Source organism: Salvelinus fontinalis, chromosome 34 (genome assembly GCF_029448725.1).
Source record: "Salvelinus fontinalis isolate EN_2023a chromosome 34, ASM2944872v1, whole genome shotgun sequence".
Lineage (NCBI taxonomy): Eukaryota > Metazoa > Chordata > Actinopteri > Salmoniformes > Salmonidae > Salvelinus > Salvelinus fontinalis.
In genome coordinates this window covers 25,749,227-25,763,323 of record NC_074698.1, presented here as the reverse complement: position 1 = coordinate 25,763,323, position 14,097 = coordinate 25,749,227, and the positions used below count along the sequence as shown (strand labels likewise).

General features: G+C 40.5%; 1 gene segment (V, D, J or C); it reads left to right on the top strand.

Annotated features, from left to right (window-relative positions):
• The first annotated feature begins 2,411 nt into the window (after window positions 1–2,411).
• LOC129833952 (immunoglobulin heavy variable 3-30-3-like) lies at window positions 2,412–2,980 on the top strand. The segment is given in 2 exon segments: window positions 2,412–2,524; window positions 2,619–2,980. Coding segments are annotated over 2 exon segments (405 nt in total).
• Window positions 2,981–14,097: the final 11,117 nt, after the last annotated feature.

Here is a 14,097-nt window from a genome sequence, read left to right as displayed (position 1 = left end):
AGCTTTTTTACTGATGGGGGTGCTCCCGGATCCGGGATGAGTACCAAGTAAAAGTTAAAGAAGAAGTTACAGGTCTGTGAGAGCCAGAAATCTTGCTTGTTTGTAGGTGACCAAATACTTATTTTCCACCATAATTTGCAAATAAATTCATTAAAAATCCTACAATGTGATTTTCTGGATTTTCTTTCCTCATTTTGTCTGTCATAGTTGAAGTGTACCTATGATGAAAATTACAGGCCTCTCTCATCTTTTTAAGTGGGAGAACCTGCACAATTGGTGGCTGACTAAATACTTTTTTGCCCCACTGTAGATATCCGCCATGTTGGAGTCAACAGAAGTCAGAAATAGCATTATAAATATTCACTTACCTTTGATGATCTTCATCAGAATGCACTCCCAGGAATCCAAGTTCCAAAATAAATGTTTGTTTTTTTCGATAATGTCCATCATTTATGTCCAAATTCCTCCTTGTTGTTCGCGCGTTCAGTACACAATCTAAACTCACTAAGCGCGTGCAAGTTCAGCGGACGAAAATTCCAAAAAGTTATATTACAGTCCGTAGAAACATGTCAAACGAAGCATAGAATTAATCTTTAGGATGTTTTTAACATAAATCTTCAATAATGTTCCAACCAGAGAATTCCTGTAGAATTCTGTAGAATTGCAATGGAACAGAGCTCGCTCTCACATGAACGTGCGAGACTGAGCTCGTGGCTCCCTGGCAGACCTTTGACTCATTCCCCTCTCATTCGCCCCCACTTCACAGTAGAAGCATCAAACAAGGTTCTAAAGACTGTTGACATCTAGTGGAAGCCTTAGGAAGTACAATTTGACCCCATAGACACTGTGTATTCGATAGGCCAAGAGTTGAAAAACTACAAACCTCAGATTTCCCACTTCCTGGTTTGATTTTTTTTCAGGTTTTGCCTGCCATATGAGTTCTGTTATACTCACAGACATCATTCAAACTGTTTTAGAAACTTCAGAGTGTGTTCTATCCAAATCTACTAATTGTATTCATATTCTATCTTTATGGCTGAGTAGCAGGCAGTTTAATTTGGGCCCGCTTTTCATCCAAAGTTCCCAATGCTGCCCCCTACCCTCGTAAAGTTAATATCTTTTTTAACTTTAGTTTATTATTGAAGACACAGCTGTGTATTGTTGTGGTCGCCTCCACAGTAATACAAACCAGTACTGGGTCTGTACTAAAACCCACTCCTTCCTTGTAGAGTTGAATTTTGAAGTATATACCAGGAGGGGGCGATCTGAGTCTGATTCTAAATCTAAATATTAAACATCCTATGATCTAATGATTACAACATACCAGTGGAGGCTGCTGAGGGGAGGATCGTAATAATTGGCTGTAACGGATCGAATGGAATGGCATCAAACACATGCAAACCATGTGTTTGATACCATTCCACTCATTCCGCTCCAGCCGTTACCATGAGCCTATCCTCCCCAATTAAGGTGCCACCAACCTCCTGTGCAACATACACTACTGGTCAAAGGTTTTTAGAACACCTACTCATTCAAGGATTTTAATTTATTTTTACTATTTTCTACATAATAGTGAAGACATCAAAGCTATAAAATAACACATTGAATCATGTAGAAACCAGAAAAGTGTTAAACAAATCAGAATATATTTTATATTTGAGATTCTTCAAATAGCCACCCTTTGCCTTGATGACAGCATTGCACACTCTTTCCAAATCATGTCCAATCAATTGAATTTACCACAGGTGGATTCCAATCAAGTTGTTGACATTAATACCTAAAGGGGTCATAAAATTCCAAATCAAATAGCTAAATTATCCATAGAATGAAGGTCTTAAAACAATTCCATGTGTCAGCTTTGCACCCCCACCCTCCCCCAACATCTTAGACTCTAAAAGCTACTGTACAGGTAGGATACGACAGCCTGCAGGAAAAGCATTAGAGTGGGTTGATAGAAATGTTGCAGTAGTAACATATATTATAGTGAAAAGCTGAAAAACAAGTTCAGTATCACCAGAAACAGCACAGTGCTGACCACAGTGATACAAACCAGGACCGGACCTGTACAAAAACTGAATACCCATGTGAATCAAACACAAGTGCCACATATGGCCCTCATTGATTCAATATAATATAATATAATAATATCAATCAAAGAACTGCTCCATAAAATAAAATGTTTTATTGATACACTGGCACAATAAGTGGCTATGTCACTATTACATGAACACCTTGAGTTTTCACCAAAACATTTCTTAACAGTACCAGTATATATATAGTATTTTAGACCACTAGATCTACGGGGAGAAACATTTAACACCATAGAGATGCAAATGTGTTTCTGCTCACATAGACCCAAGGTCTCCTCCCATTTCAATAGTCTGATATAACTGCCCTCCACAGACCATCTCCCTCAGTCAGTTACGACGACCACTCCCAGTCTGTGCTTCTACTTTTACAGAATTTTAGATCCGTCCCACAATGAGAGTTCTAGAATGTGTGTTCCTCCTGGCTCTCATCTCAGGTGAGTTATGTCTTTCCAGGGTAGGAGACAGGAGAGGAGCTGTGCTAATTGGCTGGTGGGTGATAGTCATCTAAACTCTCTGTCTGTGTTTCAGCTGTTCAGGGACAGTCACTCACCTCCTCTGAGTCAGTGGTGAAGAGCCCTGGAGAGTCAGTAACACTGTCCTGTACTGTGTCTGGATTCTCCATGGGTAGCTACTACATGCACTGGATCCGTCAGAAACCAGGGAAAGGTCTAGAGTGGATTGGATACATTGACACTGGAACCACAGCTTATTATGCCCAGTCTCTCCAGGGCCAGTTCACCATCACCAAAGACAACTCTAAAAACCAGCTGTACTTGAAGGCAAACAGTCTGAAGACTGAAGACTCTGCTGTTTATTATTGTGCCAGAGACACAGTGACACAGGAGGCTGCAGCACCGTACAAAAACTGTTCAACACTGATCCCAGTATGAGAGGCAATGATGCGCATCTGTCGTTCAGACACACCTTCTATGAGAGAGCAGAAGTACTCAACAGGAGTGGAAAAAACACTGATATCATGAAGCTGGTTCAGAGAATGCCAAGAGCGTGCAGGGCTGTCATCGTGGCAAAGGGTGGCTACTTTGAAGAATTTGTTTAACCTCTTTTTGCTTACTGCATGATTACATATATGTTGTTTTATAGTTTTGATGTCTTCACTACTATTCTACAATGTAGAAAATAGTAAAAATAAAGAAAAACCCTTGAATGATTAGGTGTCCAAACATTTGACTGGTACTTTGTGTGTGTGTGTGTGTGTGTGTGTGTGTGTGTGTGTGTGTGTGTGTGTGTGTGTGTGTGTGTGTGTGTGTGTGTGTGTGTGTATGTCATAAGGTGAATGCACCAATTTGTAAGTCGCTCTGGATAAGAGCGTCTGCTAAATGACTTAAATGTAATGTAAAATGTATTACCCCCATAAAATAATACACACACATTACAACAGTGAAAGCACATAATTTACATGAACTCAAAGTCAACTTTAAAGAATTTTGTTCATATTAGCAATTACATTTTGAGTATTTTGTATTGGACAGAATTATATTAATGTGATCATCAAACAGAAATATACTGAAACTAAAAACAGTAATGGATCAATTATAGATCCCTGGGGAACTCCCCAAAGATTCACAAGAGGGTTTAGCAGTAAGAGATATATCTAATTCAATACAACTTGTATTGTTCCACATAGGGAAATGCTCTTGTTTGTGTTGTTCAGCACTGTATAAAATATCAAACATATCTAGTCTGAACATCCTATTGTCACGACTTCTGCCGAAGTTGTTGCCTCTCCTTGTTCGGGCGGTGTTCGGCGGTCGACGTCACTGGTCTTCTAGCCATCATTGATCCATTTTTCATTTTCCATTGGTTTTGTCTTGTCTTCCTACACACCTGGTTTCAATCCCATTCATTACCTGTTGTGTATTTAACCCTCTGTTTCCCCTCATGTCTTTGTCAGAGATTGTTTTTATGTCAGTGTTGTATATATGTCTGTATAGGTGTGCGACGGGTCCTCGTACCCACTTTTGTATTTGATGTACATTTTAGTATTTGGAGTATGTTTAGTGGACTGCTAATTAAAGAGAATCCATTACACTCCATTTTGACTCTCCTGCGCCTGACTTCCCTGCCACCTATACACACGACTCTGACACCTATATGTAAAATCTGAAATTCAGCGAGGAGAATAAAGGACAGGGAGGGGAGATAATGAAGGAAGGTATTTATGTTTTTAAATTGGATAAATATCTGTTTTCGCTTTGTCATTATGGGGTACTGTATATAGATTGTTGAGGGAAAACAATCATTTAATACATGGCTGTAACATAACAAATTGTGGAAAAAGTCAAGGGGTCTGAATACTTTCCGAATGCACAGTATATTGCGCGTTTCAAGGACCCAAAACTTATTATTGATACACTAGCACAATAGGTGTCTATTTCACTATTACATGAACACCTTGAGTCTTCCCCAAAACATTTCTTAACAGTACCAGTAAACATAGTATTTTAGACCACTAGATCTACGGGGAGAAACATTTAACACCATAGAGATGCAAATGTGTTTCTGTTCACATAGACCCAAGGTCTCCTCCCATTTCAATAGTCTGATATAACTGCCCTCCACAGACCATCTCCCTCAGTCAAGACGACCACTCCCAGTCTGTGCTTCTACTTTTACAGAATTTTAGATCCGTCCCACAATGAGAGTTCTAGAATGTGTGTTCCTCCTGGCTCTCATCTCAGGTGAGTTATGTCTTTCCAGTGTAGGAGACAGAGGAGCTGTGCTAATTGGCTGGTGGGTGATAGTCATCTAAACTCTCTGTCTGTGTTTCAGCTGTTCAGGGACAGTCACTCACCTCTGAGCCAGTGGTAAAGAGCCCTGGAGAGTCAGTAACACTGTACTGTACTATGTCTGGATTACCCCTGAGCTGGTTACACTGGATCCGTCAGAAACCAGGGAAAGGACTAGAGTGGATTGGCCACATTGACACTGGCACTATATTTGCCCAGTCTCTACAGGGCCAGTTCACCATCACCAAATACAGCTCCAAAAACCAGCTGTACTTAGAGGTGAAAAGGCTGAAGACTGAAGACTCTGTTGTTTATTATTGTGCCAGAGACAGTGACAAAGAAGCCTGCATCGCCATGCAAAAACGGGCAATAATGCATGCCAGTTCTTTAAACACACACACACACACACACACACACACACACACACACACACACACACACACACACACACACACACACACACACACACACACACACACACACACACACACACACACACACACACACACACACACACACACTACTCAACAGCAGTGGAAAACACACTGTCCACTGATATCAATGTTATCTAAATAAAACATCCACACACACATTATAAACAGTGAAAACATACTATTTACAATAACACAGAAGTACATTTTATGCAACTCAGACTTCATATTAGCTATTATGTTTTGAGCATCTTTATCAGACAGAATTATATTAATGTGATCATCAAACAGAAATACACTCAAACTAAAAACAGTCATGAACCAATTATAGATCCCTGGGGAACTCCACAATAGATTCCTAAGAGGGGATAAGCAGTAATAGATACATATAATTCAATACTAATTGTATTGTCCCACATTGGGAAATATTCCTGTTTCTTAGCTCTTCAGCATTGTATAAAAAGAAAAAACACACATCTCTTGTGAACACCGCTTATGAAAAATGTGACAAAGAGAGAAGAATGAAAGACGGAGGGGAGGGAGGGAACCAGGGAGTAGAGCTGAAGATATCTCTATCTTAGTCTCCATTTAAACCTCTAGAGGGCGGTCTATGCAACGTCTCTCACCCCTTCATCTCTTTATAATCAGACACTCAGCTCTGGAATTTTTTATTATAGCCAGCTTGGACTGACATTACAACAAGTCCTGCACTAACCTAACTATCACTGAACAATGAGGACTGTCTGGAGTTTAGTTGTCATATACAGTAAGTTAAACATTACAATGAGCCCTGCACTAACTAATACTGAACAATGAGGACTGTCTGGAGTTTAGTTGTCATATACAGTAAGTTAAACATTACAATGAGCCCTGCACTAACTAATACTGAACAATGAGGACTGTCTGGAGTTTAGTTGTCATATACAGTAAGTTAAACATTACAATGAGCCCTGCAATAACTAATACTGAACAATGGAACTGATGAGCCTCTGGAGTTTAGTTGTCATGGTGATGTCCATACACAGTAAGTAAAACACTACATGGTGACTGAAGAATGTCTGAGTATCATGGTTAAACTCAATATTAGTGTAAATGCCACATCTTCAACTGAATATTAAAATGTTTTTGTTTTGCAAGTGTTTGTTGTGATATCAGACTGGATCAGTCAAGGAGACTGTTAAATTATCATGCAAAACATCTGGGTTTACAACGACAGACTATTATATAACCTGGATAAGGCAGCAACCAGGAAAAAGACTGGAGTGGACTGGTATAATTAACTCTTGTTCAAACTCTGCTACCTGCTCAGACTCCCTGAAAGGCCAGTTAATCCTGACTGAGATTGTCTCCATAAACACACAGTTCTTAGAGGTCAAGAGTCTGAGATCAGAGGACTCTGCTGTTTATTATTGTACTGGACAGACACAGTGACTGGAGCTGGTGAAGCAGCTGTACAAAACCCTCAGCTCCAGTCTCTGTTAACATCAATCCCATGGCCCCACCAACACTATAGGGTTGAGTAAACACATCACACTGTAAATTATAACCCGAATATAAAAAAGATATGTATAACTTGAAAAGCATAAAATATTCCTGACAACCTGTCAAGATAACTGTATGAATATCCTGATGAAATCCTGATTTCATATATGCAGTCAATCTGTCAAATATTTATCAATCTCTAGCAGCTAAAACCATTAATTTAGTCATGTCTTTCAATTTGGGGATCTTAATTGCGTGAAACCAGATTTCAAATTTCAGCAAACAGAATTAAGTTATGTGCACAAGAACAGTGTAATGCCTTTCTTACAAGCTCCAAACCCAACAATGCAGTAATCAATATCAATGTAGCACAAAACAATAACATAAGGTAGAACAAAAACACACATGAAATAAAAAGAACATGAGAAAGAAGAGAAGCTTCTGTATATACAGTCAGTTCCAATACCATATTTACAATGTGCAGGGATACTCTAGCCATTCTGTTAGCTATTTAGCAATCTTATGGCTTGGGGATAGAAGCTGTTCAGGAGCCGTTTAGTGTCAGACTTGGTGCTTCGTTGCTGCTTGCGAAGCGGAAGCAGGGAGAACAATATGTGGCTTCGGTGGTTGGAGCATTTAACAATTTATTTTATATATTTTCCGGGCCTTCTTTTCACAGAAGTCCTGGGTGGCAGGGGGCTCAGCCCCAGTAATGTATTGGGCTGTCCAAACCACCCCCTGTAGCACCATGTGATCAAGGGCGGTGCTGTTGCCATACCAAAAAGTGATGCAGACAATCTAGATGCTCTCATATAGAACAGTGATGATCATTTATGTTAAAGAGCAATGGAACAAGTATGGGACAAGTTTATTGTATTAGTCCCAATAGATTCTGTCATCCTGTGCTGTTCTGAGAAACAATGCTGGCAATATAAACCTTATAAGAACATCTCTCCCTCTCAGTCTGTATTTAAACCTCTAGAGGGCGGGCTATTCAAAGTCTTCCTCCCCTTCATCCCGTTATAATCAGACACTCAGCTCTGAACTTCCCATTATAGGTAGCATGAACTGACATTACAGTGAGCCCTGCTCTAACGGTCACTGAATAATGGAACTGATGAGTCTGGAGTTTGTCATGGTGATGTCCATACACAGTAATAATAGACATGTACATGTAAGTTCAAAAATGTTTAATGTTTATAATAAGGTTAAAAGAGCTGGAGGGATTTTCAATGCACCGGCAGAACAGAGAAGCTACGTCTGTTAAGACGAGGGGTGGGGGTGTGTGTCTTCGTCAATAACAGCACACTATCTACCAAGAGAGTTATCCTCTGTATTATTCGTAGCTGTCTATTTACCACCACAGACATATGCTGGCACGAAGACCACACTCAACCAACTCTATAAGGCCAATAACGGAACGGTCCACAACCCTATACCCTAGAAACCCACCGGAATGGCACTGAATCAGATGTTATAGGACATGCAACCCTATCTACCCTCCGACGCTCATGGAGACGGTTGTTGATGCGGATAGTGAGAGAGATGAGTTCATCAAGTCCATTCGGCTCATCCCTGGACACCAACTCGTCCTTGAGGGTCTCTGTGAGCGCGTTCTGGAATGCTCCCTGAAGGGCCTCCTCATTCCAGCCACTCTCAGGGGTGAGGGTGCTGAACTCACATGCCATCTCAGCAACACTATGGGGGTCTTGACGGAGGGACAGGAGTCGTTTAGCGACATCCTTACCACAGACCGGGTGGTCGAAGACTTTCTTCATCTCTTCCGTGAATCTGGAATAGGAGATGCAGATGGGGGACTGTCTCTCCCACACCGCCATGGCCCAGGAAAGTGCTGCTCCACTGAGGCATCCAATCAGAAAGTAAATCTTGGCCCGTTCGAATGGCATAAGAGTAGGGCTGTTGCTCAAATACTCATGAACATTGAACCAAAAATGCTCTGCACACTCTGAGGTTACCATCGTAATACTCGGGAGTCAGAATAAACGGCTCCCGGAGTGGTGGAGAAGGACTTGGAACTGGTCGTGAGCTCTGGGCGAAGGGTCTTCAGCGTTTGGTCAAGTTGCTCGAGCAGGGCGCCTTGGCTGACGAGGGTTTGGTAGAGAGTAGCTGAGTCTGCAGGGTTAATCTTTTTGGCCCGGTCATACTGTTACGCAGAGTGGAACACGGGAACCCAAGAGCAGACTCAGACGAGGAGACTGGGATGAAGTAACCAAGGTATTTATTGAGACACAGGGGGAGATGGAGTGCAGGTCATGGGAAGCTCGGGCGGGTTTCTGGAAACCAGGAGCGGAGGCTGAAGCTGGAGCTAGAGGGGTTGAGACAGGTTAAGCAGGTCCTTAAGGTAATCCAATGGGGTAGTAGAATGCGGAATCCAGGACAAAATAGCAGGATGACGAGACGTGGGACTGGAAACAGGGACCAGAGTCAGAGTGGGCAGAACTGTAGAGGAGAGGAAAACAGAGTCAGGCAAGGGAAAACAGGAACAAACGGATAATAGGATCTGAATAGTAACAAACGGCTAGGACCGTAGACTGAATGAGCAGAGATTACAATCTGGCAGTGTGGAAGTGGCAGGACTGAGTATATGTAGAGGTCTTGATTATGGAACAGGTTGAAGTTGGTGGGGATCTGCTCTGATTCACAATAATTATTTGCTAATATAATAATTGCTTGCCATAACGTAATTTTGTTAATGGCGAAAGTGGAGAGAGGTAAAAATCCTTTGCATATATTGCCTGCATTAATACAAATATGAATAGTTAATTATGGAAAATAAGATTAACAGGATTTTTTAACTATATATATTTTTTTCTAAGGGTTTATATAATACAAATGCATTTGGCGGTTGATCTGCTTCTGTTCTGTGGGTGGTACAGTGTACTCTTTTCGAAGGATGGGTCCCGGTCTCTCCGGGGCTATGGGATCCGGGGGGTCGGGGGTGGTCTGCCGGGCATTGGGATGACAACCCAACACGGGATGAGGAGGGCTTTCAGCGGGTGGAATAGTGGGGACCAATTGGAGGTTTACCTAGTAGCAATGTAAAGATCATGGTACAGCTATATAGACACTCAATCATCATGTTACTTTTTAAAGGGACGTTTACAAACATATATGTTGATAAATAGAATTGAAACTTGTGTCTCATGATGGTAAGTGGTGAAATAAGTATAGCCAGTTCTAATTGTAATGTAATAAGAAAAGACCATCAGTATTTACCTGGTAAAAGATAAGGAATATAATATCTATTGTTTACAGGAAACTCATTCAACAATTTTAGATTAAGTTTTATAGAAAAAGGACTCGGGGGGTGAAATATATTTCTCCCATGGGCAAAGAAACTCAAAAGGGGTGATGATATCAATTAACAGTAATTTTGATCCAAATATGCAAATTGTCCAAACAGATCATCAAAGTAGATGGATTATTTTAAATATGTCATTGGACTATAAACAGATATGGTTTATTAACCAATACAGTTAAATAATGATGATCCAAGCTTCTTTGAAAATATATGTAAGAATTTATCAACTCTACAAATACACCAGACTATATTATTATGGTGGGGGATTTTAATACAGTTTTAAATACCTCTTTGGACCGTAAAGGAAATCACACTACAAATTATCACCCTCAGGCACTTAAGAAATTCATGAATGTCATGGATATATTGGAATAAGTGGATATATGGAGGCTTAAATACCCTGACCTAGTGAGATATACATGGCGGAGGCTTAATTAAGCTAGTCATCTTGATTACTTTCTTATGTCATTCTCTCTGGCACCAAAAGTTCAAAAGGTATTGATAGGGGACAGAATACGGTGGGATCACATAATTGGATATATATTACTCTTACAGAATTTCCACGTGGCCCTACTGGATGATAACGTTTTCCAACATAACAGATCCCTTTATTGTATGGGACACTTTTAAATGTGCCTTTAGAGGACATGCAATTCAGTACTCATCTAGAAAACAAAAGCAATTTAGATCAAAAGAGTCCATATTAATAAAGGAAATTGAAGGAATAACAGTACAGTTAGATAGAAATAAAAACTGTCCTATAGAGGCACAGAATAAGTTAGAGGAAAAACCCCCAAAAATTCAGGAACTTATTCAAGAAAGATCCAGTGTAATATATTATACAAATAAAGCGAACTGGACGGAATATGGGGAAAAACGCATCAAATTATTTTTCAATCTTCAACATATAAATGCTTCGAAAAGAAATGCATTGAAACGTGTTACAAATGATGGAGTCATGCATGATTCACCAAATCATATTTTGAAACAGGAAGTAAAGCACTTTAACCTGTTGAGGATGGGGGCGCTGTTGTGACTATTTATGCTAATCGTGTAATTTTTGAAACGGCTTCCCACAAAGTTCTTGATCGTACAATATGCATATTATTATTATTATTGGATAGAAAACAGTCTATAGTTTCTATAGGAGTTGAAATTTTGTCTCTAAGTGGAACAGAGCCCATTCTACAGCAATTTCCCTGACATGGAGTCAGATTTCAGAAATTTTGGCCACTGTTCTGGAGTCAGTTAAAAGGGCACTGTTACTGCTATGACTATACGGACACTGCTTACGTCTTCCCCTGGATGCCTTTACGTGATGACGATTTGAATGGGGTCGATTGCGCGTTCACAGGCACTATAAATTAAAAAAACGTGTAGCTAGCAAGTCTTTTCTTGGTGCGTAACGCGCGTGGAGGACACCGACCCGCTCCTGTTCCAAGCATTAGTGTTGGGAGAAATCTTTCTCCGGTCATGTTAAGACTCGTTATAGGAGTTAAAAACATCATAAGGTAGTTAATTTAAAGCGTTTTATAGCAATTTATATCCGTTTAGTGTGATTTTGGGACATTTATTTCTGAAACGCTCTGAATTGCTGGGCACGCTTCCAGTTCATCCCGAACGCAGTTGGCATTTCCACATGGCAAGAGGACAGCTTTCCACCAAAAGACGATTGGACCCAAGAAAGGATCCTTTGCCCAAGATACTGATGGAAGAACAGCTCAAAGTAGGACATTTTTATTATGATAAATCGTGTTTCTGTCGAAAAATATTAGTGGCTTAGGACGCCATGTTTTTTGACGTAGCTTCGCTTGGCGCAAACTGTATCGAAAAGTAAGGATAATTAAAAAAATGTAATTCCGCGATTGTATTAAGAATTAAATTGTCTATCAATCCCTGTCCACCCTATATTTTTTAGTCACGTTTATGAGTATTTATGTATAAGAGTAGATCACTGTCTAAGTGGCGCACGGACATTTTCTCACCAGCTGGTCTACATTTCACATTGTCTAACCATGATTTTGGTGGCTAAATATAAACATTTTCGATCAAACTCTATATGGATTGTGTAATATGATGTTACAGGAGTGTCATCTGAAGAATTCTGAGAAGGTTAGTGAAAAAATTAATATATTTTGGCGATATTGACTTTTATCGCTCACTTTGGCTAGAATCAATGCTGGGCTGCTATGTGCTATGCTAATATAACGATTTATTGTGTTTTCGCTGTAAGACACTTAGAAAATCTGAAATATTGTCTGTATTCACAGGATCTGTGTCTTTCGATTCGTGTATGCTGTGTATTTTTACGAAATGTTTGATGATTAGTAAGTAGGTAAACACGTTGCTCAATGTAGTTCTTCTAGTCCATTTGTGACGGTGGGTGCAATTGTAACCTATGCCATCTACCTGAAATATGCACTTTTTTCTAACAAAACCTATCCCATACCATAAATATGTTATCAGACTGTCATCTGATGAGTTTTTTTCTTGGTTAGGGGCTATAAATATCTTAGTTTAGCCGAATTGGTGATAGCTACTGGTGTTGGTGGACAAATAAAAGATGGTGGATTATGCTAATGTGTTTTTAGGTAATAGATGTACATCTGTCTTCCCTGCTAGCGGCACTCTCATCCTAGACAGGTTAAGAATATGATTTTGTTCCAGTCTCCTCCATCTCCACTAACCGAAGCTAATTGTATGGATCTTTTTACTATTAATAATAGGAAAAAGATATACCAAACTTATAACAAACTTTTTTGATATACTCAGAGGTTATAAAAACATGAGCTGGCGCACACCCAGAATAATAGTTTGTGTGGAGGTGCTGACTAACGGCGAATAAACTATTAACTATCCAAATAAAAAAAGTCGCACACTCCATGTAACAATCTCCCAGCAATTTAATTTAATTCACCAATGTAACGGATGTGAAATGGCTAGCTAGTTAGCGGGTACGAGCTAGTAGCATTTCAATCAGTTACGTCACTTGCTCTGAGACTTAAGTAGTGTTGCCCCTTGCTCTGCAAGGGCTGTGGCCTTTGTGGAGCGATGGTGATCAATTTATAACATTTTTGACATGCGTTTTTCTGGATTTTTTTGTTGATATTCTGTCTCTCACTGTTCAAATAAACCTACCATTAAAATTACAGACTGATCATTTCATTGTCAGTGGGCAAACAAACAAAATCAGCAGGGGATCAAATACTTTTTTCCCTCACTGTAGATACTTTTGTACCTGTTTCCTCAAGCATCTTCACAAGGTCCTTTGCTGTTGTTCTGGGATTGATTTGCAATTTTTGCACCAAAGTACGTTCATATCTAGGAGACAGAACGAGTCTCCATCCTGAGCGGTATGACGGCTGCATGGTCTCATGGTGTTTATACTTGCGTACTGTTGTTTGTACAGATGAACGTGGTACCTTCAGGTGTTTGGAAATTGCTCCCAAGGATGAACCAGACTTGTGGAGGTCTACAATTTTATTTCTGAGGTCTTGGCTGATTTCTTTTGATTTTCCCATTATGTCAAGCAAAGAGGCCCTGAGTTTGAAGGTAGGCCTTGAAATACATCCACAGGTACACCTCCAATTGACTCAAATGATGTCTAGCAGACGCTTCTAAAGACGTCGGGCCCTCATACCACCCTCACGGAGTCTGTTTCTGACCGTTTGAGCAGACACATGCACATTTGTGGCCTGCTGGAGGTCATTATGCAGGGCTCTGGCAGTGCCCCTCCTTGCACAAAGGCGGAGGTAGCGGTCCTGCTGCTGGGTTGTTGCCCTCCTACGGCCTCCTCCACATCTCCTGATGTACTGGCCTGTCTCCTGGTAGCGCCTCCATGCTCTGGACACTACGCTGACAGACACAGCAAACCTTCTTGCCACAGCTCGCATTGATGTGCCATCCTGGATGAACTGCACTACCTGAGCCACTTGTGTGGGTTGTAGACTCCGTCTCATGCTACCACTAGAGTGAAAGCACCGACAGCATTCAAAAGTGACCAAAACATCAGCCAGGAAGCATAG